At 42.1% G+C, this 27,693-nt stretch overlaps 2 protein-coding genes across 9 annotated transcripts; one reads left to right on the top strand and one right to left on the bottom strand.

Annotated features, from left to right (window-relative positions):
• Window positions 1-276: 276 nt before the first annotated feature.
• LOC120056682 lies at window positions 277-3,328 on the bottom strand. Of its 4 annotated transcripts, none has more exons than XM_039004889.1 (3): window positions 3,141-3,328; window positions 1,349-2,096; window positions 277-1,113 (listed from the first exon to the last, which is right to left on the bottom strand). In XM_039004889.1, exons 2-3 carry the CDS (start codon window positions 1,977-1,979, stop codon window positions 998-1,000), a joined length of 747 nt encoding a protein of 248 aa, XP_038860817.1. In that variant the 5' UTR covers window positions 1,980-2,096; window positions 3,141-3,328; the 3' UTR covers window positions 277-997. The 4 variants fall into 4 exon arrangements, with proteins under 4 accessions (XP_038860817.1, XP_038860819.1, XP_038860816.1 ...); XM_039004891.1 differs by having other exon boundaries at window positions 277-1,117; window positions 3,181-3,328; XM_039004888.1 differs by having other exon boundaries at window positions 3,181-3,328.
• A 774-nt stretch (window positions 3,329-4,102) lies between these two features.
• Window positions 4,103-8,391, top strand: LOC120057395. 5 transcript variants are annotated; one of them, XM_039006001.1, is made up of 3 exons: window positions 4,103-4,281; window positions 5,326-6,073; window positions 6,301-6,745. In XM_039006001.1, exons 2-3 carry the CDS (start codon window positions 5,443-5,445, stop codon window positions 6,411-6,413), a joined length of 744 nt encoding a protein of 247 aa, XP_038861929.1. In that variant the 5' UTR covers window positions 4,103-4,281; window positions 5,326-5,442; the 3' UTR covers window positions 6,414-6,745. The 5 variants fall into 5 exon arrangements, with proteins under 5 accessions (XP_038861929.1, XP_038861931.1, XP_038861933.1 ...); XM_039006003.1 differs by having other exon boundaries at window positions 4,103-4,306; XM_039006005.1 differs by lacking the exon at window positions 6,301-6,745 and adding an exon at window positions 7,723-8,391 and having other exon boundaries at window positions 4,104-4,281.
• Window positions 8,392-27,693: the final 19,302 nt, after the last annotated feature.

The raw sequence follows: 27,693 nt of genomic DNA, 5'->3' as shown, positions 1-27,693 counted from the left end.
TTATGCTGGTGACATGATGATCGATGCTTGGCTGCTGTTTGATAAATAAAAATAATCTCTCTTTTGTCCATAGTAATCTCATCATGTAGGCTATACGCGTACTGTATTATGTGAGCTGTTGGCTAGTGTGAACGTGCCAATACCAGAGTGGGCACACTCACTACATAAGTCCATTTTCTTGGTAACAAAACCATCAGTAGAGTTGAAAATGCAATGGAAACCCATTTAACTTGTATTTTTATTCGGTACACAGGAATTTTACAGATTTTTTTTAAAATGTGCACTACGTTATTTGATGGAAACACATCGCTGGTGGGAAAATATGCTGTTTTTATACTGATTGTAAAATATTTGCATGAAAATCTGTCACCGATTAGATGGAAACCTAGTTACAGACAAGTTACCTCAATAGGCTGAAAGTAAATAAATACCTAGTATGCTCCTGTCCCTGTCTAGGTATCTTCATGTTTATCATATGATGATGTTAAATTACTACCAGAGGGAAACATAACACTACTGAGTAGAGGGAGTCCAGTTTATCCAGGCTGTATCACATCCGGCCATGATTGGGAGTCCCATAGGGCGGCGCACATTTAGTCCCGCTTCGTCCAGGTTTGGCCGGGGTAGGCCGGCATTGTAAATAAGAATTTATTCTTAACTGACTTGCCTAGTTAAATTTGAAAAATTCACACCAAGCCAAAATAGTGCTCAGGCGTAAACACAATGATCCTGTTGGGGGAGATAAAGGGGTGCTCTGTGGCATGTGGGGCTTTTGAGTCACACCCTTAGCTTTATTCAAGTCCATAATAAGAATCCGTTTGGCAGCAGTCTCTCATGACACACACACAGTGCAGCTGGCCAGCACACACACAAAATGTAGTTCTGGGCTCCAAGCTTAGTTTGGCAGTGGTCCATTCTTCAACACTGGTGGGCACTGCAGGAGCTAGTGAGGCTCTGCTAGGCCCAATAGATTATCAGTTGGCAGAGAGAGTCAAAGTCAAATATCAATGGTTGACTGTGTGCCGTCATTGGTGGTGGTGCTGCCTGTCCTCTCCTTCCTCATCGCTCTGAGAGGACATGGAGTAGCCACACCCCTCCTCCTCCTCCTGCGACCTGTCTTCACAAACAGACAAACAGGACCGGTAGCAACACCAAGTCACACACTCGCAAATGAAACAATAAATTGCTTTGTTGAAGCCTCTGTAGAACTCAAAGGGACACATTCATTTTCAAATCAATTCAAATATATTTAAAAAGCCTTGACACAAACTTACCACAAACATCATCAATTTCAAACACCGGTAGCCTACACAATAGTAATGACAAAATCGTCTCAAAACACTCTCACCTGTCCTTAGATCTCCTGATAGAGCAGAGGAGGTATTAGGATGAATGCTCGTGATGACTGACAGTCCATCCACCTCCGATGATCCCTCCCCTTCCTCCATGTGATTGGTCTCGCTATCCTGATCATGCCAATCACTAAGAGCTGTTTGAAAGCTCCTTGCCAGACAAGCGGTGATGTCCTTAGCTCTCTCAGCACTGGTGCACCAGAATACCCTGCACTGTAACTGCAGTTGCTGGCCTTGCTGCTTACAGATGTACAGGAACACATTGGGGTGCTTGGTGTCGGCCGCGCAGAACGCAATGTCTCTCAGATAGGTCTTAGCGAGCTGTCTCCCCGTGGCAATCTCCTTCACCTCTATGTAACGCCGCCGCAACACCAGAGCGTGCTCCTTGCACCGTTTCTCAGGGGCCTCCGGGGCCCACTGCTGGAGCAGCAGGCCTATGGCCCCCTGGGCCTGCTCCAGATCCAGGGAGTAGATTTTCTCAGTGCCCAGGTAGAGCACCTTGTAGAGGGGATCCCCGTGGGAGAGGGTAGCGATGCGGTTGGGCTGGAGGTGGAACCGGCGGCGGAACACGGCGGGAGACTTCCTCAGAGCCTGGAGGAGCTGGAAGGAGGGGTTACTCTGAGACATGGCTAGAGGTCAAAAGTCAGGACCAGGGTGCGTTCAGACTTCAGAACCTTTGATTGTTGTTGTTCTCCCAGAATCCTCTGTTATTAATCCCGGTAGAAAGTTATTCACTCATTGCACCTGGGGGTAAAGAAATTAAGTTAGAAAAAAAATGAATTACTTGAGGGAAAAAGTTGTAGTTATTAGTAGCTTAAAGGGTCGGATTCCCGGATACAGATCAAGCTAAATCCTGGACCAAAAAGCAATTTCAATGGAGAGGGTTTTTAGGCTTTTGCTAAACATAATCTGTGTCCAGAAATTTGGCCCAAAATGTTCTTCCAATGTTTTAGCAGAATGAAGATTCGATATCTTCAGTACATCATGTACTTCCTCCCTCTCTTTTCTTAACTTACATTAATGATGGCTTTTAATGTAAGTTCCACAGTTCAAACTGAAGAAATATCTATGGTGCTACACCTCCACACTTTGGGAGGCTTTGGCTGTATTCATGTTGTACATTTGATTATCTCAAACAAACCTGAATGTACAGTATATTTATACAGTTGCACTATTTCAGCCATCTTTTAGCTCTATGTATTTACATCAGCAAAACTATGTGGAAATAGTTAAAGAATACGATCAATCTGGAAGTACAGTAGTTATTGCAATACAATTATCAACTTCTAGGGTTTTAAAAAGAAAACAATAACACTGCAAGAGGCTCAATATTGGGCAAGTAAAAATTGCATTTTTAAGTATATTTTCTTTATAACTGTGGGCCTATATACGGCTATTTGCCTTAACTTCATGCATTTTATATAATTTATTATAATTTATCCAAAACAGTAGAGTAATGGGCATACAGTCCCATTTCACGAGCTCATTCTATGCTCCTATGAGGTTTCTTTGCATGGTTCAAATTCGAAAACAGCCCCCATGCTGCCGCCGCCACAAAATCCTTATCTGGACTTTCTGGTGGTGTCCAGCAAGAGTGTTTACGTGTGATTGTAGAAGCCCAAAATTAGCAAAACAAGATCAATATGCCTTATGTATAATGACTAAAGCCATATTGAAGTAAGAGGTAGAAATGTTAAACAATTGACTCAAAATGTTTCACAAATTTATACAGATCTATTGGTTTATTTCAGCATTTCCCTTACTTTGTGTCGCACTCCTGTCACTTACCCTACAATGGTTAAAAAAGTAAAAAGAAAAGTTAGCCTACTTTCGATGTATCCGAAAGAATGTCATGAAGTCCATTAACTTTGCAATAATTCTTCACAGTAAAATATATATTCTTGTCTGCATGTTTTTGTTGCGAAAGGGCTGCATCATTGCACTGTGAAGTCTCCTACAGCGGTAGATAAGTTATGTGAAGGGGCCACTTGATCGTGTGAGAGAGAATGGGGCGGGAGGTAAGGCAACTATTCAGACAACTTGACTTTTTCCACATTTTGTTATGTTACAGCCTTATTCTAACATGGATTAAATGGTTTATTTTCACCTCATCAATCTCCACAAAATATCCCATAACGACAAAGCAAAAACAGGTTTTAAAGAAATTTTTTACAAGTAAAAACTCCCCAAATACAGGTGTGCCAAGCTTGTAGCATTATGCCCCAAAAGACTTGAGGCTGTAATCGCTGCCAAAGGCCCTTCAACAAAGTACTGAGTAAACGTGATATCTCTGTTTTTTATTATGTTTTACTTGCAAAAATATTTCTTTAAAACCTGTTTTTGCTTTGTCGTTATGGGATATTGTGTGTAGATTGATGAGGGGAAAATAAACCATTTAATCCATATCAGAATAAGGCTGTAACATAACAAAATGTGGAAAAAGTAAAGTTGTCTGAATACTTTCCGAATGACTGTCGAAGTGCATTTAGTGGGAACCTATTTAATGGGAACCTATTTTAGAAACTCGTTATAAACATTATTACAGCCTTTGCTGATTTGGGGAAAACAGTAATTACATGCATACAGATACGATAGGTCAATTATAAAACTGATACCAGCAAGGGTCAGTGTGTATTATTCCCCATATATAAAAAAGAAGTAAATACTTCAGTTTTTTTTGCACTACATAGAGGTTGCCTTACCTCCCGCCCCCTTCTCCCCTTCTCTCTCACAAGATCAAGTGGCCCCTTCACACAACTTATCTACCGCTGTAGGAGACTTCACGGTGCACTGATGCAACAAAAACATGCAGGCAAGAATAGATATTTTACTGTGAAGAATTATTGCAAAGTTAATGGACTTCATGACATTCTTTCGGATACATTGAAAGTAGGCTACCTTTTCTTTTTACTTTTTTAACCATTGTAGGGTAAGTGACAGGAGTGCGACACAAAGTAAGGGAAATGCTGAAATAAACCAATAGATCTGTATAAATTTGTGAAACATTTTGAGTCAATTGTTTAACATTTCTACCTCTTACTTCAATATGGCTTTAGTCATTATACATAAGGCATATTGATCTTGTTTTGCTAATTTTGGGCTTCTACAATCACACGTAAACACTCTTGCTGGACACCACCAGAAAGTCCAGATAAGGATTTTGTGGCGGCGGCAGCATGGGGGCTGTTTTCGAATTTGAACCATGCAAAGAAACCTCATAGGAGCATAGAATGAGCTCGTGAAATGGGACTGTATGCCCATTACTCTACTGTTTTGGATAACTTCATGCATTTTATATAATTTATTATAATTTAAGGCAAATAGCCATATATAGGCCCACAGTTATAAAGAAAATATACTTAAAAATGCAATTTTTACTTGCCCAATATTGAGCCTCTTGCAGTGTTATTGTTTTCTTTTTAAAACCCTAGAAGTTGATAATTGTATTGCAATAACTACTGTACTTCCAGATTGATCGTATTCTTTAACTATTTCCACATAGTTTTGCTGATGTAAATACATAGAGCTAAAAGATGGCTGAAATAGTGCAACTGTATAAATATACTGTACATTCAGGTTTGTTTGAGATAATCAAATGTACAACATGAATACAGCCAAAGCCTCCCAAAGTGTGGAGGTGTAGCACCATAGATATTTCTTCAGTTTGAACTGTGGAACTTACATTAAAAGCCATCGTTAATGTAAGTTAAGAAAAGAGAGGGAGGAAGTACATGATGTACTGAAGATATCGAATCTTCATTCTGCTAAAACATTGGAAGAACATTTTGGGCCAGATTTCTGGACACAGATTATGTTTAGCAAAAGCCTAAAAACCCTCTCCATTGAAATTGCTTTTTGGTCCAGGATTTAGCTTGATCTGTATCCGGGAATCCGACCCTTTAAGCTACTAATAACTACAACTTTTTCCCTCAAGTAATTCATTTTTTTTCTAACTTAATTTCTTTACCCCCAGGTGCAATGAGTGAATAACTTTCTACCGGGATTAATAACAGAGGATTCTGGGAGAACAACAACAATCAAAGGTTCTGAAGTCTGAACGCACCCTGGTCCTGACTTTTGACCTCTAGCCATGTCTCAGAGTAACCCCTCCTTCCAGCTCCTCCAGGCTCTGAGGAAGTCTCCCGCCGTGTTCCGCCGCCGGTTCCACCTCCAGCCCAACCGCATCGCTACCCTCTCCCACGGGGATCCCCTCTACAAGGTGCTCTACCTGGGCACTGAGAAAATCTACTCCCTGGATCTGGAGCAGGCCCAGGGGGCCATAGGCCTGCTGCTCCAGCAGTGGGCCCCGGAGGCCCCTGAGAAACGGTGCAAGGAGCACGCTCTGGTGTTGCGGCGGCGTTACATAGAGGTGAAGGAGATTGCCACGGGGAGACAGCTCGCTAAGACCTATCTGAGAGACATTGCGTTCTGCGCGGCCGACACCAAGCACCCCAATGTGTTCCTGTACATCTGTAAGCAGCAAGGCCAGCAACTGCAGTTACAGTGCAGGGTATTCTGGTGCACCAGTGCTGAGAGAGCTAAGGACATCACCGCTTGTCTGGCAAGGAGCTTTCAAACGGCTCTTAGTGATTGGCATGGGCAGGATAGCGAGACCAATCACATGGAGGAAGGGGAGGGATCATCGGAGGTGGATGGACTGTCAGTCATCACGAGCCTTCATCCTAATACCTCCTCTGCTCTATCAGGAGATCTAAGGACAGGTGAGAGTGTTTTGAGACGATTTTGTCATTACTATTGTGTAGGCTACCGGTGTTTGAAATTGATGATGTTTGTGGCAAGTTTGTGTCAAGGCCTTTTAAATATATTTGAATTGATTTGAAAATGAATGTGTCCCTTTGAGTTCTACAGAGGCTTCAACAAAGCAATTTATTGTTTAATTTGCGAGTGTGTGACTTGGTGTTTCTACCGGTCCTGTTTGTCAAGACAGGTCGCAGGAGGAGGAGGGGTGTGGCTACTCCGTGTCCTCTCAGAGCGATGAGGAAGGAGAGGACAGGCAGCACCACCACCAATGACGGCACACAGTCAACCATTGATATTTGACTTTGACTCTCTCTGCCAACTGATAATCTATTGGGCCTAGCAGAGCCTCACTAGCTCCTGCAGTGCCCACCAGTGTTGAAGAATGGACCACTGCCAAACTAAGCTTGGAGTGTGTATTTCTGTATTACCAAATGAGGAGAGACAAACTTCACACACCAGTCAGAGTTATACTTAAACTATATCCTTAATAATAAGAGCTTTGCATTAGCACTTGACTTTCAACGATTCGCCATTTCTAATGAACCGTTGAGAGTGTCAACACAATGGCTACTGAGATCTTTTATAGCAAAGATCCACCCCCCTTTGACATGACAAACCACAGATATTTAGGAACTGCTCACAAAGAAAGACTTTTACTTGAGAGAGGAGTATCCCATAGCCAGATAGCATTCGCTATAAATTATCGTTCAGTTTGGTCCCTAAGACGAGGTTCTAATCTCGTTCCTGGTACTTCATAGTACAAAAACACCAACTCATCCGATGGCATATATCAATTGTGAATCTATGATCGTATGCTATCCATTTGTTTTTTGTATGCTGTTCTTTGTATGCCATTTTAATATTTGATAATTAACCAATGATATTAGGCCACTCTTGGCCATGACTACAGACACCTGTGTGTCTTTTGACACTATATAAACGAGTCATCCCGCAGTGTTTATGATTATACCCTGATGAAAACAGCTTTGCTGTCGAAACGTTGGATATTACATTTTTGCATCTGAGCTCCTAGAGTGTGCGGCTCTCCTTTATTTTCAAGTTCATATATCAATTGTCAACTCTAGATACTCCCATTTCAAGTAAACCCCCTCTTGACCCCACTCCTGGACAAGCTCACTGAGGGGAGTGAGCCTCTAGGTCATACACTATCCCAGGATAAGTGTAAGATCAGAGAGGACATACAATGTTTCCAGACACTGCCATACACCTCCACCCAATGGCAAAAGGAGGGAGTGACTGGCACACAGACATTGTGTAGACAAGTAATTGGTTCCCCATGAATCACGCCATCCCTTCACATGGTTTAAGAATAGGTAAAGACACATTCACATATGAAGACAATGTTCCGTTCTGTCCTCTTCCCTTTCTGATATTCTGCATAGCACCAAGGACATGTGAAAGACAAGCCTGACCTCTCCCCTCTCTGGGCCCCAAGTAACTGAGCCCTAGCTGAGGGAAAAGGGCAACTGCCAACACTAGAGTCCAAAGGGATACATTCTAATGACAAGTATCTCACATAAGCATATTATGCAAATAAAACATATTAATTATCTATGTTACCCAACTAATTCTGATTCATCCGCCACAGGAGCCCAGATTTACATTTTGTGTGTGTGCTAACCAGCTGCACTGTGTGTCTGTCATGAGAGACTGCTGCCAAACCGATTCTTATGATGGACTTGAATAAAGCTAAGGGTGTGACTCAAAAGCCCCACATGCCACAGAGCACCCCTTTATCACCACCAACAGGATCATTGTGTTTACGCCTGAGCACTATTTTGGCTTGGTGTGATTTTTTCAAATTTAACTAGGCAAGTCAGTTAAGAACAAATTCTTATTTACAATGCTGGCCTACCCCGGCCAAACCTGGACGAAGCGGGGCTAATTGTGCGCCGCCCTATGGGACTCCCAATCACGGCCGGATGTGACACAGCCTGGATGAACTGGACTCCCTCTACTCAGTAGTGTTATGTTTCCCTCTGGTAGTAATTTAACATCATCATATGATAAACATGAAGACACCTAGACAGGGACAGGAGCACACTAGTTATTTATTTATTTTCAGCCTATTGAGGTAACTTGTCTGTAACTAGGTTTCCATCCAATTGGTGACAGATTTGCATGCAAATATTTTACAATCAGTATAAAAACAGCATATTTTCCCAACAGTGATGTGTTTCCATCAAATAACGTAGTGCACATAAATACTTTTTCTGTAAAATTCCTGTGTACCGAATAAAAATACAAGTTAAATGGGTTTCCATTGCATTTTCAACTCTACTGATGGTTTTGTTACCAAGAAAATGGACTTATGTAGTGAGTGTGCCCACTCTGGTATTGGCACGTTCACACTAGCCAACAGCTCGCCTAATACAGTACACGTATAGCCTACATGATGAGATTACTATGGACAAAAGAGTGAGATTATTTTTATTTATCAAACAGCAGCCAAGCATCGATCATCATGTCACCAGCATAAGACCCTCGATATTTATTGGAAAGGAGCATCAAGGGAATCATCAAGGGAAGGGCAAGGGACCCTGGGCACAGCCGGGAGAGTATCGCCGTCCGAAATAGGAGCTGGAGGCAGCTAGAGCGGAGCGGCGACACTACGAGGAGTTGGCTAGAGGTAAAGTGCACGAGAGGCAGCCACATAATTTTTTGGGAGGGGGGCACACGGGGGGATTGGCGGAGTCAGGTAGGAGACCTGAGCCAACTCCCCGTGCGAGAGAGTGACCGGGCAGGCACCGTGTTATGCGGTGAAGCGCACGGTGTCCCCAGTGCGCACGCATAGCCCGGTGCGCTACATCGCAGCTCCTCGCATCGGCCGGGATAGAGTGGGCATCGAGCCAGGAGGGATGATGCCGGCTCAGCGCATCTGGCCTCCAGTGCGTCTCCTCGGCCCGGGTTATATGGCACCAGCCCTACGCACGGTGTCCCCGGTTCGCCGGCACAGCCCAGTGCGGCCTGTTCCAACTCCCCGCACTTGCCGGGCTACAGGGGGTATCCAGCCAGGACGAGTTGTGCTAGCTCTGCGCTCGAGACCGCCAGTGCGCCTCCACGGCCCAGTGCATCCGGTGCCTCGGCCAAGGACAAGGCCTGCGTGTCTCCCCAGCCTGATGAGTCCTGTGCCTGTGCTAAGCCCTAACCCTCCTGCATGTCTCCCCAGCCTGGTGAGTCCTGTGCCTGCTGCCAGAGCCAGGCCTCCTGTGTGTCTCTCCACTCCAGTGATGATCCATGGCAAGAAGCCTCCAGTGATGATCCATGGCAAGAAGCCTCCAGTGATGATCCATGGCAAGAAGCCTCCAGTGGTGATCCATGGCACGAAGCCTCCAGTGGTGATCCATGGCACGAAGCCTCCAGTGATGATCCATGGTAAGAAGCCTCCAGTGATGATCCATGGCACGAAGCCTCCAGTGATGATCCATGGCAAGAAGCCTCCAGTGATGATCCATGGCAAGAAGCCTCCAGTGGTGATCCATGGCACAAAGCCTCCAGTGATGATCCATGGCAAGAAGCCTCCAGTGATGATCCATGGCAAGAAGCTTCCAGTGATGATCCATGGCACAAAGCTTCCAGTGATGATCCATGGCAAGAAGCCTCCTGTGGTGATCCGTGGCACGAAGCCTCCAGTGATGAGCCGTGGCACGAAGCCTCCAGTGATGATCCGTGGTAAGAAGCCTCCAGTGATGATCCATGGCACGAAGCCTCCAGTGAGGAGTTATGGCACGAGGTCTCCAACGAAGGCCGTCAGTCCGCAGCTTCCAGCGACGGTTCACGGTCCGGAGCTTCCAGCGACGGTCCACGGTCCGGAGCTTCCTGCGACGGTCCACGGTCCGGAGCCTTCCACTGCGCCGATGTCCAGGCACGGTGTCCAGTCCCGCTCCATGGCCGGAGCCTTCCTCTGTGCCGGTGCCCAGTCCAGGAACGGCGTCCAGTACCGCTCCATGGCCGGAGCCTTCCTCTGTGCCGGTGCTCAGTCCAGGCACGGCGTCCAGGCCCACTCGAATGCCGGAACCTTCCTCTGCGCCGGTGCTTAGTCCAGGCACGGCGTCCAGTCCCGCTCTATGGCCAGAGCCTTCCTCTGCGCCGGTGCCCAGTCCAGGCACGGCGTCCAGTCCCGCTCCATGGCCGGATCCGCGGTCTGAGCGGGTGCTACGTCCCGCACCGGAGCCGCCACCGATGCTAGTTGCCCACCCTAACCCTCCCCATCTAGTTTCAGGTTTTGCGGTCGGAGTCCGCACCTTTGAGGGGGGGGGGGGTACTGTCACGCCCTGACCATAGAGAGCCCTCTGGGTTCTCTATGGTGTTTTAGGTCAGGGCGTGACTAGGGGGGTTTCTAGGTATTATATTTCTATGTTGGTGTGTGTATATGGTTCCCAATTGGAGGCAGCTGATAATCGTTACCTCTAATTGGGGATCATACTTAGTGTGTCCTTTTCCCACCTGCGATGTGGGATATTTTTTTTGTGAGTGCCTATGTTCGCTACGTGTTTCACGATCGTTATATCTTTGTTGTTATTGGAAGTTTCACTATTATTAAAATATGGAACTCTACTCACGCTGCGCCTTGATCTAATTATTCATACGACGGTCGTGACAGCTTGAATCTTTCCAAAACGTGTTTTACAGTATACATTCTAAGTATAACATTTTAAATTGAACTTCCTTTACTTTGTTACTGATACAATATTTGTTAGCAATTTTCCATGCTTTCCCCCATTGTATATCACCATAGATATCTGACCAAGATAAACTTGCTGAGGGAATTGTAGTATCACAAACAATATTCCCAATCTGTTTATTACTACATTTATCTTTGATGTTAATATTGCCAATTAATATATTTTCATGTAAATCTATGTTACTTACATCAACCACAGAGGAATTTAAAAGAGACAACCCCCCTTGGAATCGCATCAAAAACAATTGCATATTCTTTCGGGGTTATTGGAATTTTAAACTTGTCAAGAAATTCCCCATATGAGAGTATAAATCCATCCTTATTCAGTAACTGACCAACCAAAATAATTTTATTCTCAAACCAGTTATGAAAAAAAAGACTTATTCTTAAATCGTATATCTTTGTTCCATAAAAAGTATCTGTGGGGGAAAATTGTGTTTATACGCTAACATCCAAGCTAAAATTGCCTGCTTATGGAATTTTGCCAACTTTACTGGGATTTTATCAATATCAAAATTACATCGAAGCAAAAATTCTAAACCACCAACAGAGTCAAATAAATACTTAGGGAAGACATTCCAAATACTGTTCTGGTTCTTAACATACTTCAGAATCCAATTTATTTTAAAAGTATTATTTAGAGTATTGAAATCTAAAACTATATGATGCAAGTCTTGTTTCAATCTCTTAGCAAATACAAGGGCAAATCATTTCCCATTATTCAACAGGCTAATGGGTCTCCATTTGTCTATATAAAGAGTATCCTTATTAGGTTTGGGAATCAAAGTAATTACACCTTGCTTTAAGGAAGCCGGTAACTCCCCTTTTTCTATTAATTCTTGAAACATAGCAAGAATGAAATGAATCAATTTATCATTGAATGCTTTATAAAACTCGCTTATTAAACCATAATTTCCAGGGGACCTATTCTCCTTATGTCACGCCCTAACCATAGAGAGCCCTCTGGGTTCTCTATGGTGTATAGGTCATAGCGTGACTAGGGGGGTTTCTAGTGGTTGTATGGTTCCCAATATGAGGTAGCTGGTAATCGTTGCCTCTAATTGGGGATCATATTTAGGTAGCCCTTTTTCCCACCTGTGTTTGTGGGATATTGTTTTGTGTGAGTGCATTCAGCACCACGTAGTTCACGGTCGTTGTATGTTTATTGTTTTGTTTAAGTTTTCACTGCAAATAAAGATGTGGAACTCAACACACGCTGCGCCTTGGTCCGTCCATTTGTCGTTCGTCGTAGTGAGGAGACCAAGGCGCAGCTTGATATGAATACATACTTTTTTTCATTGGGAGTATTATTAATCATTAATTTACATATGGAAGTCTTTTCGCCTGCCCTTTTTTCTAAATTAAAGAAATATTTTGTATTTTTCTCTCCCTCTTCCATCCATTTTCGTCTTGATCTTACAAACGCTGCCCGGGCCTTTTCCTCGTAGATACAGTCTAACTGCATTTGCAATGATGATAGCTCCAGTAATTCCTGATTAGTTAGTTCACTTTTTTTTGTATAATCCATTATTCCCTTTATGATGTCATATTCTTTCTCTCTTGGCACGAGGAATTTCTTTCCCCATTGAAATAGCCAAAAGCCTTAATCAAATTTCATTAGTTCCCAGTAACTTCCAAACGTATTCATAACACAGGCACAATTCCAGTATTTATCATTCATTCCTGCTACTTCCTTCTTAAATACTTAATTCTCGAGTAAAGTCTTGTTCATTTTCCAGCAACCTTTGCCAACTTTTTGTTGTTGACAAACCATGCATATTTATCTTTATTGAGATCCCTTTGTGGTCTGTTAAAATCGATGGTTCAATCAAGACTGTATCAACCTTGTCAGCCATATCTTCAGATATCAACCAGAAATCAATTTCGGGATTGTATAGATAAATATTTGGTACTCCATGTAAACATAATTTTATCTGGGTTCTTATGTCTCCAAATATCTAGAACACCTAACCTTAAGGAATATATGTCTCTCTCACAAACATAATTGCTATCCTTAGGAGGCCATCTATCTAGATTATCATGTAAAACTGTATTAAATCTCCACCCCATATTACTTTTGCCAATGAAAATGTAGACATAATTTTACTTATTTTCCTCTCAATGTCTCTAAATAAAATACAGTTACTTGATTTGTTATTGGAAGCATAAGTTTTTACAACAATGAATTGAACATGGTTGACATCTACCAATAGTATAATCCATCTCCCTGTATTATCTGCTTCATTACTCAATATGACCCTTAAAGTTGCCTTTTAAAAGAGCGACACCTGATGACCGATTAGTACCAAATATCATTCCCCCATTGACACTTCCAAAACGCAGTATCTGTGGAACAGGCATGAGTTTCTTGAATGAAATAAAAGTTGTCACTCTTACCCTTACAATACAAAAATAAAGATTTCCTTTTCAAAATATTACGGATTCCCCTGGCATTAATAGAAAAAACAGAAATGGACATTTACTATCACAGTGACTATATGAAGAATATTAAACTTGTATACGTTCAAATGAATCAGGGTCTGACAAAAATAAAAGTTCTTACTAGTTACAAATATAAACAGTCCTTTGCACCACGCAAGTGGTTGACCTAAATTATATATTTTAATACAATTGCAAATAACATTGTACCATAGATTGGTAAAAATGAATAACCATCAAGCTAACATTAAGTGTCAGTGTGAATTTCCCTGCCATAAAAAAAAATGTATGCATAAAATAAGTTTGGCTCACACAAACAATGCTCATTCCTCAGGAAATATAAAGTTTTATCAGATGCAAATAAAACTCAGTCCTGCACACCACACTTGATAAGTCTAGCAATCAACAAACTAGGCGTCAGCGTGAATTTCCCTTCCATTAACAAAAGCCTTAGCTCGCGCAAAGTATGCACTTTTCCCTTCATTCCTTGCTCTCTCGATTATCGACCACAGACGATTCCGAGCTTCTTTGTCAAATGCTGTCAGAACCTCCTTGAACCTCAGGTTGTTCTTCTTTAAATAGTCATTTTTCTTTGCACTTTTCCATGTCATATCCCTCGCTGTCCTGGAGATGAATCTCATGATCACTGGTCGTGGTGGCTGGTTGTTTTCCCCATCTCTCAGCCTACCCAGGCGGTGCCTACATCCAGAGAACCTGCAACAACATTTCGCTCCTCCTCCGGGACTATTGCCCTGCAAATGTCCTTCTCTCTTGCTTTGATGTTCTCGTCAGATTTTTCTGCTATTCCATAAATTAGAAGATTCCATCTTCGACTATACTGGTCATTCTCGTTTACCTTTGACTCCATTTCAGTGAGATTCTTCTCCTGCTTTGCAACCTGAATGTTCAATGTTGCGTTCTGCTGCTTCAGAGTTTTTACTTCCTCAGCGCTGAAATCAATCGATTTCTTCAGGCTAACGATACTGATAGTGTTCTTTTACACCAAACTCGTGATGTCATCTGCGCTCTCTTTGATTTTAGCCGTGAGGATGCGGACGATGTTGTCCTGTAGCTGGCTCATTGATGGTTCACTTCTCAGCTTCTTTGGAAGTTGCTCCTTGGTTGGGGTATTCGGGTATGAATCGCATTCACCCCCCTTTTTTACACCGCAAGCATATGAGTGAGTTTCAACAATGCCTCTTTTCTCCTTGGAAGTTTCAACATCCATTATCTCAGCAACAGTTTGGTCATGTCCTGATTCCATGCTACTAGCTATGAAGACGTTAGCAGGCTAACTTAACTACACACGCTGACACTTTTCGATAGCTAGCTTGTTCGTTGGAAATCGTCAAAAATATATTTCAATGGTTTGATTAATGACAAAATTATTCAAAATAGCTACATTGTATGGTTAGATATCATTTCTTTATGAAAAAAAACTAATTGCAACTGCAGTCTAAAACTATAAACTTTGTGAGAAAACCCTAAAATTGTTCCTCAGCTAGAAATGTTACACCCTCTCATGTCGCCATCTTGAGCGCAACCGGGCACTCATGTCAATGTGACTCCCTGTTTAAATAAAAGTTAAATACAATTTAAAAAAACATCAACACAGGACATGGGGTACACATGGTATCACATTATTACATACTAGGTCCTACTGCACCTGCATTCCAGCACCATTCCAGCATCTGGAATTGACTCAACATGTTTGAGGTGGGGGATCAATACATGTGGGGGAAGAGGTGGCTGTCGAATGTATGATTTCGATATGTACAGGTACGTTCATTGTGTGTGTGTGGGGGGGGCGTCCATGTTTGTGTTCGTACTCTGAGGTGTGTTTGAATATGAATGAGCAGCAGTGTTGTGATGTGTCCTATCCCATCCTTGCAGAGTGATCTTCCTTGGCCTCATCACATGTCTCAGTGGCTCCTCCTTAGGAGGGAGGGGGACACCACCACGGGACAGACCCCACACTCATCGCTAGAGATCAAACTTCAGACTCCCTCCAAAACCACTGAACCCCTCAACACACCGAAAGAGATTACGGTGCACACCCTTAGAGGGAGCCGGAACAGGATAACTCCCTCCAAACTCACAAAGACACAGAGGAGAAGGAACTATCCAACACCCAGGGAGAGAGAACGAGTGACCTCAGTCGAACGCAGTCAGAAAGAGGAGGTGGAAGAGGCGTTAGATAGAGGAGGAGGTTACCCCAGAGGCCATTCCTCCTGTTCATGTGAGCAAGAAAGAGCAGAAGGCTTCTGATCAGCCAAATGGCAGGCAGAGGGAGAGGTCATAGTGATTCACACCCACAGAGAGAAAGACAACCCACACAACCTCTTGGTTGAGATGAACCACACAGAGGTAGAGGCAGAGGACCTTTAGGGCTAGCCAGTCAGCCTGCCTGCTCTGATCCTCAAGTCAATTGTATTTAAATTTATGTTCATTAAAGATTTTTATTCAAGAATTGAAAAGTCCCATTTACTTAATGATCATTTTTCACTGTCTTCACCCCTCAAGAACCAGGATGTCTGGGTCACCCTTTTACTGGGCAAACACAACTTGCATATCGTCATAGACTAGGCCGAAACGTTAATCTTTTAACCTTGCTTGAATAAAATAATGCATTTTTTATAGTGAGCAAGAGTTGCGCTTTTTCCTTTTCTATGATGATTCATGTTTTTGGTTGCACCTCAACTCAAATTGGTTGAGCCCCCTTCGTTTTTTTTGTTGTCAAATAATATATATATTTTTTTAATGTACAAAGTAAAAAATTAAAAGCATTAAAATTGGGATGTTTCCCAGGTATTTACACAACCTACTCCACACTTGCAAAGTGAAAGTTAATAGAAAAGTTCTGAAATTAAGTAGCAAACAGAAGAAAAGCAGAATTGAGTCCAATTATAATGCGAATAATTTAATGTTCTATGGTTCAATCCCATTTCTGAATGTCTGATGAATAATTAATATTGTTCCTCCTCTTCCTTGTGGCAGGCGCAGCAGCACACTGCCCTCCAAAGACTGCAAAAAAATTGCCGGACTGCCCCTTTCCTTGCTCTGCATGGAACATCCAGTGTCACATCCTTGGTGACGTGTGGGGTGACATCCGGGATGACCACAGCAACATCCTCTGGAAAGGGAAAAAAGAGGGACAGAATGTAAACCGTAGGTTCTAAACACTGGCCAGTTGAAAGGTTCTACTAAGATGTCATGACAAACGGCACCTGTCAGAGTGCTCTCTAAGTGTTACTCACCTGCTTGGATGTTAGCTGGCAGAGGGGCGAAGACGGCCATCGTGAGAGTGCTTTCTTCAGGTGAGACGTCCACAACCTCCAAGAGGGAAGAGATGGGCTCTGTGTTAGTGGTGATGTCCACAACCTCCAGGTGGGAAGAAGCCTGGTCTGCCTCTGTGTTAGGGGTGATGTCTTGAACCTCCAGGTGGGAAGATGCCGGGTCTGCCTCTGTATTAGCGGTGATGTCCACAACCTCCAGGTGCGAAGAAGCCTGGTCTGCCTCTATGTTAGGGGTGATGTCCACAACGTCCAGGTGGGAAGAAGCCTGGTCTGCCTCTGTGTTAGGGGTAATTACCACAACCTCCAGGTGGGAGGAAGCCTGGTCTGCCTCTGTGTTATGGGTAATTACCACAACCTCCAGGTGGGAGGAAGCCTGGTCTGCGTCTGTGTTAGGGGTGATGTCCACAACGTCCAGGTGGGAGGAAGCCTGGTCTGCGTCTGTGTTAGGGGTGATGTCCACAACGTCCAGGTGAGAGGAAGCCTGGTCTGCGTCTGTGTTAGGGGTGATGTCCACAACGTCCAGGTGAGAGGAAGCCTGGTCTGCGTCTGTGTTAGGGGTGATGTCCACAACGTCCAGGTGGGAGGAAGCCTGGTCTGCGTCTGTGTTAGGGGTGATGTCCACAACGTCCAGGTGGGAGGAAGCCGGGTCTGCGTCTGTGTTATGGGTGACAACAACAATCCTGATGAGTTCTATTACTACAAGTCACCAAGATGTCATCAGAACAGGCATCTGTCAGAGTGCTCTCTATCATTGCTACTCACCTGCTTGGATGTCAGCTGGTAGTGTGGTGGAGACGGCCACCGCGAGGACAGGGGGGACTGGTAGGGTGGCTGCAGGGGGCTGGAAGCAGCCCTGCACCTCGTCCGCCACAAAGGCACAGACAGAGCTCATATAAAAAGGGCTCTGGAGGTCATCCGTGGAGAAGGACTGACTGATTCTCCCGAGGATCGACCGCACAGAGTCAAAAGCAGCAGCCCGGGAGAAAGGGATGTGAGGGGAAGGGTCTTTTAACATGCAGGAGAGCTTCTCCACTACGGCCGCCACCATGCCCACGGCCATCCCGCTTGTAAGGATTGGGTGCTCTGAATGGCCTTCCTCTGGCTGAAGCCACAGGGCCAGGAGGAGCCTGGGCACCACCTCCACCACCACCTGAGATGGGCTGAGCAGGTTGCTACGGGGCTCATTGGACTGCTCGCCCAGAATGCTCCTCACAGCTCTCTCCACGATGCTGTGGACCTTAGGATCGCTGAAATCAACAAAAAGGAGAAGACAAAGCTAAACGATGTGCAATGTTCTCACATAGAACACTGTCTTAGTCTGTTTCTGCGTAGTTACAGATGTGTAGATAAATGGATCAAGTCATATGCAGGGCAGTACATGGAACTCACATGTCAGCTGGCGAGGTGGGGTGCATGGAGCGGCGGAACTTGCAGAAAGCCTCGTGCTCTATGTCCATCATTTTTAGGCAAGTGTTTACTTCCCAGGCCTGCAGTATGAAACAGGAAGTCCCATTAGTGTAATTTCACAACAGATCTATCCTGCTGTGCTAACTAGTTGTTGAAAGGCTATTAAAGAGCTCACTAACTTGTAGTATGTCTCTAACTCTCATTCTCTTACCAGCCGAGCGAGGTCGTTTCCCTCCTCCAGGGTTTCCTTCCACACCCTTCAAATAAAACACAGAGCAATTCAACTATCCAGGCTCCTGATTTTTCTGTTGTTTATTTTACCCACACCTCCTGGAGTGCTGCTGGTGGCAGGGAATGGCAGTGAGGGTGAGTGCTGACGTGGTACTCACCTCTCCCTAAGGGATTTTTTGCCCTGAGACACCAGCCAGTTGCTCATGTGCTCCGTGGTGACATGGGGCGGGACCTGGCCTTGACTCTGGAGCAGCAGATAGTGGACCATGAGCTTCTTCTGCAAGATGAGGTAAGGTGTGAGACCGTGCCACTAAATACCATATCATGTGCTTTCAGAAGGGCCTCTCGCAACATTTCACAACTGCTCATGCCTGACAATTTGCAAGTGATATTAAGAACTCTTATGACCAACTTCTCTAAACTGTCTTGAAATACAACTCTCTTTCTGTTGTTTATGTTTTTGTGGGATGAATCTTACCTGTTTATTGTAATATGTTTCCTCCCAGCAGGCCTGCAGAGTCTGAAAATAAAGGCTGCTTCTACAGAATTCCTTTGAAGATAATGAAAATAATTATGCTTTGTTATGCACATTATGCACAGGCATTTAGAGTATGCTAAAATTAATTTCTCCTAAGATTACCTTTGTGGGACCATAAGTGAACTCCGGAATGCACCAAACCCTATCCATGGTAAGATGGGGAAGAAATGCAGCGCTATAGATATACGGGATGCTCTAGAGATAACAGGAATGACTTAAAGTCGCGAATGATCAATGACTGTGGAGTCGTCCAATATGCTGCACTTAGAATTGAGTTGTAGGCGATGTTTGGCGCAAAATAGAATGTTTACATTCTATTGCCATGGAGAAATGGAATGTGTAGAACCAGTATAATTGGGTATGCTTCTATGTCTTTATTTCGTGAAAGATTAAGCTCTTTATTATGTCATAATGTGTATATCATCTACTGCATCTTGCCATCTTTATGTAATACATGTATCACTAGCCACTTTAAACTATGCCACTTTATGTTTATATACCCTACATTACTCATCTCATATGTATATACTGTACTCTATACCATCTACTGCATCTTGCCTATGCCGTTCTGTACCATCACTCATTCATATATCTTTATGTACATATTCTTTATCCCTTTACACTTGTGTGTATAAGGTAGTAGTTGTGGAATTGTTAGGTTAGATTACTTGTTGGTTATTACTGCATTGTCGGAACTAGAAGCATTTCGCTACACTCGCATTAACATCTGCTAACCATGTGGTATGTGACAAATACAATTTGAATTGATTTGATATGAGGACGTAGGAGCCCGTCCCGATTCATGACGCGATTATCCAGGTGCATGTTGCTTAGACCTACTAATCCAACCTTGGTTTACAAGTTAAATACATATGTATAGGCATATATAAACAATCGACCACATCCATTTAAAACAATGATTGTTAATTGAAAATGTGGTTGTTGTGTTATCCTGTTGTGCGCCTTGAGTGTCAGTCCCCTTAAGCACATTATTCCAATATTTCCGAGCTCTGAATTGACACAATGAACTTTTACACTTTTACAAAGATATTCGGTTAAAAATAAGAGTATGAATGACAATAAACGTATGACTTGGATTGTATGCATAACAGTGTAGTAAACAATATCGCTCAGCGTGGGAACTTTTGGTGTTTGGAAAGTATCCGTTATAAGTCTCCATGGCACGTATCACTTTGTTGTCTTGTTGGTAATAGTAAAAATGCATGACAGTCCGCATTGTAATGGTCTAACAGGTGTTTTTCATTTGGTTTCTCACATTAAACAGACAATTGAGAACGGAATTGCTTACAGTTGTACCTATGATGCACAGACACACTAAAGCTGTACAGTGTAATTTCAATAGTCAGTTTCAATTATTTGCAGATGTATTCCCTATTATTTACAAATCGAACGATGTAACATTTGAAATGAATGTGGCAGAACAGTTTAGCATAGAGTTCCTGTGGGAGTCTTCTCCTTCAGCCTTTTTGCCTCCTAGGCCTCGTTTCTCATGACATGGGATTTCCCCAGTGCCAACTCCACATGAGATGGCCGCTGTCTACTGTCATGTGGTGCTTAATGACAGATATTGCTCTGCCGATATCGCTGCTGTCCATGGTCCTGAAATATACAATCTTGGCTATTTGCATATGTACGACCGTCCAAACTTGACCCCCCACACATACACACACATTAATGCTAATTTCACACACACTTTATTCCAAGTGTGATTGTGTTTGAATAAAGAGCCGAAGAATGAAATCAATGTGTGGATGTTGATTGGACAATGTATATGTGCTTTTAAATAAGGCAATGTTTATATGACCCCTTTCAAAGAGCTCATTTATCACTTTCTTGCAGATATACAGTGCCCTCAAAGTGTTCATACCCCTTAACTTATTCCTAATTTTGTTTTCTTACAGCCTGAATTCCAAATGGATTAAATTATATATTTTTTTATCATGTCATCCAGCTACAGACAATACCCCACAATGACAAAGTGAAAACATGTTTCAATTTTATTTTTCAAATGTATTGAAAATGAAATACAGAAATATCTAATTTACATAAGTATTGACAATACATGTTAGAATCACCTTTGGCAGCGATTAAAGCTGAGAGTCTTTCTGGGTAAGTCTCCAAGAGCTTTGCACCCCTGGATTGTACCATATTTGCAATATCACACCTACACACCTACTTTGCAAACACACCTACTCATTTAAGGGTTTTAATTTACTTTTACAATTGTTTACATTTTAGAATAATAGTGAACACATCAAAACTATGAAATAGCACAATTGGAATCATGTAGTAAGCAAAAACGTGTTAAACAAATCAATATATATTTGAGATTCTTCGAAGTAGCTATCCTTTTCCTTGATGACAGCTTTGCACACTCTTGGCATTCTCTCAAACCTTTTCATGAGGTAGTCACCTGGAATGCATTTCAATTATTAACATGTGTACCTTCTTAAAAGTTAATTTGTGGAATTTCTTTCCTTATTAAAGCGTTTGAGCCAATATGTTGTGTTGTGACAAGGTAGGGATGGTTTACAGAAGATATTCCTATTTGGTAAAAGACCAAGTCCATATAATGCCAAGAACAGCTGAAAAAAGCAAAGAGAACCAACAGTCCATCATTACTTAAGACATGAAGGTCAGTCAATATGGAATATTTCAAGAACTTTGAACGTTTCTTCTAGTGCAGTCGCAAAAACCATGAAGCGCTTTATGAAACTGGCTCTCATGAGGAAGACCCAGAGTTACCTCTGCTGCAGAGGATAAGTTCAGTATAGTTAACTGCACCTCAGATTGCAGACCAAATAAATGCTTCACAGAGTTCAAGAAACACGCACATGCACTGTTCAGAGGAGACTGCGCGAATCAGGCCTTCATGGTCGAATTGCTCCATTGAAACCACTACTAAAGGACATACACCAATAATAAGAATAGACTGGCTTGGGCCAAGAAACACGAGCAATAGACCTTAGACTGGTGGAAATCTGTCCTTTGGTCTGATGAGTCCAAATGTGAGATTTTTGGCTTTCAATGTGTGTGTAAAGAATCCAGGGTGTTTAGTTGGGTCTACTCTTCATTATAAAACTATTTGTTGAATGGTTTAAAATCCGTCAGAAGCTGCTTTCAATTCAGGGTAGCTCTGAAAAAGTCTTGACAGAGACAGAGCTTGTTTTGTCAAGGAAAGTGAAAAGGACTGAGGCAAAGTAAAATGGAAAATACATGGAAAGGAACATGGAAGAACCTCAAAGAACATTGCATTTTTGAGATCATGTAACATCAAACATAACATCAAAATGCATCTTATATTCCTGCCTTTACAGAAAAACCACATGATTTCAACTAACATTTTATGTGAAAACATGTTTTGGAACACAACGTGATCACGTTTTCACATGTGTAGTTTAATGCAATCACATGTTGCTTTACATGTTATCACATTATTTTCACATAAGATTACATGAAAACATGCTCTTGGAAAATTTCCCATGTTCACATGTGAAATTCATGTGGTTTTGGCGTAAACGCCCTGCAGTTCCACACTCAAGGTTCTTAATAATGCTTTAAAATGCACATGTACGATTGTGCATGTGTAATGGGTTGAAAACAAAGTCACTAAAAACAGACACCCATTTATTATACCCCCCCCCCCCCCCCCCCCCAATTTGTTTATGTATTTGTCTTAATTAATCTAAGTTGTATTTTCTTCATACTTTAGCGTTAGCAGTCCATCCGGCCAATAGATGGCGATATTGCACTGTTGTAGCAAGAGAAACAGCAAGTTCTGGCCAAGCGCTCACCATTCTGCAGAATAAGGATCAGAACTTTACAGAGGTAAACTGTGTCTGTTCTTTTTACTATTACAGGTATGTAACAGAACTTCCAAACGTTCAAATATATTCACAATATGTAAAAACATGCTATTTAACAACTTTGTCAAGATATTATCACGTTAGGAAAGGTTTTGTTTTGGCTTTGTGTCGAAATGAGTGAGAGAGGAACGTGATTTACATTGAGTGAGAGTATATGTTAGCTTGATGCTAGCTGAGGTAAAAAACTATTTACGAGTCACAGAGACTATGTTTACTGAGTAGCTTACTTGTACTGGATTTTGTCTAGGATATTTTTTTATAAAGAATCCATTTGTTAGGGATTTCTGAGTTCGTTTGACATGTTATTGGTTTTGTGTAAAATTGTGCTCACTAGCTGGTAAACTGGCCGAGCACGCTCAGTCTGGTGGACTTTTAGTGCATACAGTGAGAGAGACGATTTTCTATAGGTGCCACTATCTTAAAGCTGAATGTATTGTTGTCAGTTTTCTATAGAGGTAGCGGTATATAGAAAAACATTCAGTTATTTATGTTTTCATATATAGGTGTTTCTATTGTATGAATGTGAAATACAATGTGGTTTTCATGTGAAACCATACGCTAAGACAGTTATTTGTGGAACATTTTTGAATTCTGCTTTAGGTAAAGTGCATTTATGTTGTGTATTTTAAAGTGTGCACTTGTTTGATGTGAATATTTTCAAAGTACTGACAAGAAAATAGACAATTGAACAAGAGAACAAAACATTCTTCAGAATAAAGAAAGCGGCAGAACTTTGCAGACGTAAACTTGTGTCCGTTCTTTTTACTATTGCAGGCCACCTCAGCTACTCATGCTACTCTGTCTGCACACGCATCGACGCATACACATACACATGGACAAACACACACTAATGTTCTCTCTCTTGTGTTTGTCAGCAGTTCATCGTGGCCCTGTCATTCGCCTCCTTCACCAAAGCTCTGTCAGGGACCTACATGAAGAGTGCCATCACTCAGAGAGACACTTTGACCTGTCCAGCTTTCTCATCGGACTCATAGACGGCAGCTTTGAGATGGGTATCAACAATAACATTGAGTTGCTTGAGAATTCATGTATTTAAAACCAGATACAGACTACAGTATGATCCATTTTTTTTGTGGTTCAATCAGAGTCTGCTCACAATACTGTCCAGTTTTATAGTTGTTCCTATTAATTGATTGACTGGCGTTTGTCCATGACTCTACTGTCAAACCCCTAACATTGTTTTATGTGATGCTATGTTGTTGCAGCCTAGTATCCAAACTGATATGCCATTTTTTTTTAAAATTTTTTTTAAACTGTGTTTATAATTTGCGATTCCTGGCTACTGTAGTGTTGTGGTTTCTTGCAGGTAACCTGCTGTTCCTGGCTGTGGTCAGCCATTTTGGGGCGAAGCTGCACCGGCCCAGGCTCATTGCTATGGGCTGTTTCCTCATGGCTGTAGGATCCTTCCTCACAGGCCTGCCACACTTCTTCATGGGACGGTAAAACAACTGAAATACTGGTTAAACTTGTACTTGTAGAGATACTCCAATGCGGAGGATAGTTTTACTTTAGAAATAAAGAAATGTATCCAGTTGTTGATTAATCTCAGTTAATTTAGAACTAAAGTCTTGCTTGATTATGCTTTGGGGCCATACATGTTAAGAGAAGGGATTAAGAGATGCTATAACTGTGACGTGGTAAGATTGGACCCAGGTGCAGAGAAGAGACCAGAAGATGAAGCAGTGGTTCCAACCAGTGTCTGCACCCCTCAAGGGCCCATTTAACTGCCAAGAGCTCCCGGTTGCCTACATCGTAGTTGCCTTCCGCTGGTCGAGAACCGCTTGGAGAGAAAGGCGCATGGGTGCAGTTTCTTGTCCTCCTCGTTCGCTGTGAAAGGACCGCCCCAGCTCCGGTGTCCGAGGCCTCCACCTCTACCACAAAGGGACGAGTAGGATCAGGATGAACGAGGATGGGTCCGGAGGTGAAACGTCCCTTGAGCTCTATGAATGCCCTGTCAGCCTCGGGATTCCAGCAAAAACCTGCTTGAGTGAGGTGGGACAGGGCTGTATGTGTTCCGGAAGGGTTTTTGGGGAAGATCAGGATGTCGTCGAGGTAAACAAAGACGAACCGATTCAACATTTCCCTAAGAGTGTCATTGATCAATGCCTGAACGACTGCTGGTGAGTTAGATATTCCGAAGGTCATGACTAGATACTCAGTGACCACTGGGAGTGTTAAAGGCAGTTTTCCACTCATCTCCCTGATTCTCACCAGATTTTAAGCGTTGCGGAGGTCCAGTTTGGTGAAGAATTTGGCCCCTAGGGCCAACTCCAAGTTTGGGTCAGAGACAGAGAGACAAGGGATGCGTTTAGACAGGCAGCCCAATTATGATATTTGTTCCACTAATTGGTCTTTTGAACAATCACATTAGATATTTTCGCATCAGCTCTTTTTCAGAGCATATCTGATTGGTCAAAATACAAATTACTAAAAAAAATTACTGAATTGGGCTGCCTGTCTCAACGCAGCCATAGAAACCTGGACATGCTCCAACTGAAATGTTCCCTCCTGTCGGTACTGATGTTGAATGGCATTAAATACACTTTTTTTGTTCTCTCCCATCCCCTGTAGGTTTGTTGAACATGAGTGGAAATGAAACTCCAGCACACTGTTAGCACTAAAGACGTGTGAGTATAACTTTTCCAGGTGAGTTGAACCTGCCTGTGGGTGCGGTGGGGATATTCCTGGGAGGTCTACTGATGAAGAGGTATAAGCTTGGCGTTTTGTCTGGAGCCCAGCTGTCTTTCGTCCCCTCCTTCATGGCCTACCTCCTCCTCTCTCTGCAGTCTGGCACTAAGCGTGACAACGTTCAGGTGGCTGGTCTGACCGTGTCCTACAACGAGTAAATATGACATCTGATTGGTTGATTGGTTGGCGGGTGGGTTGATAAAAACAAAAGTTTTGATCAGTGGAATATGAGGGAGAGTTAGACCAAAACACACATGGGCTTGTGCCGGGGCTCCCTCTTGTGGGAATATACAGTATGGTTGTTACTGAGGCAGGATTCCTGGCTGTTTTGTCACTGTGCCTATGTCAATGATAGTTCAGCAACAATTATTTAAACATCATTATTATCAACCATTTCCTCTGTCCCCCAGGTCCCCTGGTATATGATGGTAGCCTGTTGTCAGAGTGTAACAGACTGCTCCTGCTTGGCTGGGGAGTGGGACCCTGTGTGTTCAGACAATGGCATCACCTACACCTCCCCCTGCCTTGCAGGCTGCTCCAGCTTTACAGGTTACGGCAAGAACACTGTACCAATATTATTAATGTACTGAGTGTACAAAACATTCACAGGGATGCTGGCCCATGTTGACTCCAATGCTTCCCACAGTTGTGTCAAATTGGCTGTATGTCTTTTGAGTGGTGGACCATTCTTGATACACACGGGAAACTGTTGAGCGTAAAAAGCGTTGCAGTTCTTGACACAAACTGGTATCCCTAGCACCTACTACCATGCCCCGTTGAAAGGCACGTAAATATTTTGTCTTGCCCATTCACCCTCTGAATGGCACACATACACAATCGATGTCTCAATTGTCTCAAGCCTTACAATATTTTTTTTTACCTTTCTCCTCCTCTTTATCTACACTGATTTAACTAGTGACATCCATAAGGGATTATAGCTTTAACCTGGATTCATCTGGTCAGCATATGTCATGGAAAGAGCAGGTGTTCTTAATATTTTATACACTCAGTGTAACTCATTGGCACTGGAATAAGTTATTTTCAACCATTAACTGGGGCCTTGCTGTGGCCTTATCTAAGTAAGTAATTGCTGATTGACAAAGTATTATTTTGATATATGGAAAAAATATGGTATGCAATTCCTATGTAGAGAAGCTTCTCTCTGGTAGTTGTTCAATATGACTTCAACTTTTACAGGGTACTCTTTTTTGTTTTAATTATTTAAAAAAATATATATTATTAACAAATATCATCAAACAAAAGAGGAATAGTCACATTCAAACAAGCGTAATAACAAACTTTTTACATTGCCAGGAATCCTAAACAAACAAAGCATATTCATTAATAATACAACAAGTTTTAATTGCCTTTTTGTTTTTCATTTTAGTTAAAGTGGTGCCATATTGTTTAAACTTATTTATAAAGTGAAAAAAGTTAGGTTTTGAATTAGACCATTTGCATTTGTGAATATGAAATGTACCTAGTATTATTATCAGTTGAATTAAATTTACTATATCTTTATCTATGACAGAATTTCTGAAATAAATCGTTATATCAAAACCATTAAATAGTACAATCGGTCCAATTTTTTTTGTAACAAAATGTCAATCCAAAACATTCTACTATAAATACAGGTAAAAAAACAAATGCAAAATGGTATCCTTCTCCATTCCACAGAAATCACAGTTATTTTCAATATTCAGCTTGAATCTTTCCAAAACATGTTTCACAGGTTAATTTCTATGTAACATTTGAAATTAAACTTCCTTTACTTTGTTACTGATACAATATTTGTTAGCAATTTTCCATGCTTTCCCCCATTTGTATATCACCATAGATATCTGACAAAAATAATCTTGCTGAGGGAATTGTAGTATCACAAACAATATTCCTAATCTGTTTATTACTACATTTATCTTTGATGTTGATATTGCCAATGAATATATTTCCATGTAAATCTGTTACTTACATCAACCACAGAGGAATTTAAAAGATATACAACCCCCTTGGAATCGCATCAAAAACAATTGCATATTCTTTCGGGGTTATTGGAATTTTAAACTTATCAAGATATTCCCCATATGAGAGAAGATATCCATCCTTATTCAGTAACTGACCAACCAAAATAATTTTATTCACAAACCAGTCATGAAAAAAAAGAGACTTATTTTTAAATCGTATATCTTTGTTGTTCCATAAAAAGTATCTGTGAGTGGAAAAATTGTGTTTATACTCTAACATACAAGCTAAAATTGCCTGCTTATGGAATTTGGCCAACTTTACTGGGATTTTATCAACATCAAAATTACATTGAAGCAAAAATTCTAAACCACCAACAGTCAAATAAATACTTAGGGAAGACATTCCA

Source organism: Salvelinus namaycush, chromosome 12, assembly GCF_016432855.1.
Source record: "Salvelinus namaycush isolate Seneca chromosome 12, SaNama_1.0, whole genome shotgun sequence".
Taxonomy (NCBI): Eukaryota; Metazoa; Chordata; class Actinopteri; order Salmoniformes; family Salmonidae; genus Salvelinus; species Salvelinus namaycush.
The sequence above is the reverse complement of the archived record's forward strand: the minus strand, read 5'-3'. Positions and strand labels throughout refer to the sequence as shown.

Bases quoted from the DNA above. Each gene is read 5' to 3' on its own strand.
- LOC120056682 (XM_039004889.1), bottom strand. From the start codon at position 1,979: ATGTCTCAGAGTAACCCCTCCTTCCAGCTCCTCCAGGCTCTGAGGAAG. The intron at 1,114-1,348 runs GTGAGAGTGTTT...TTGTGAAGACAG, and splicing joins ATCAGGAGATCTAAGGACAG to GTCGCAGGAGGAGGAGGAGG.
- LOC120057395 (XM_039006001.1), top strand. From the start codon at position 5,443: ATGTCTCAGAGTAACCCCTCCTTCCAGCTCCTCCAGGCTCTGAGGAAG. The intron at 6,074-6,300 runs GTGAGAGTGTTT...TTGTCAAGACAG, and splicing joins ATCAGGAGATCTAAGGACAG to GTCGCAGGAGGAGGAGGGGT.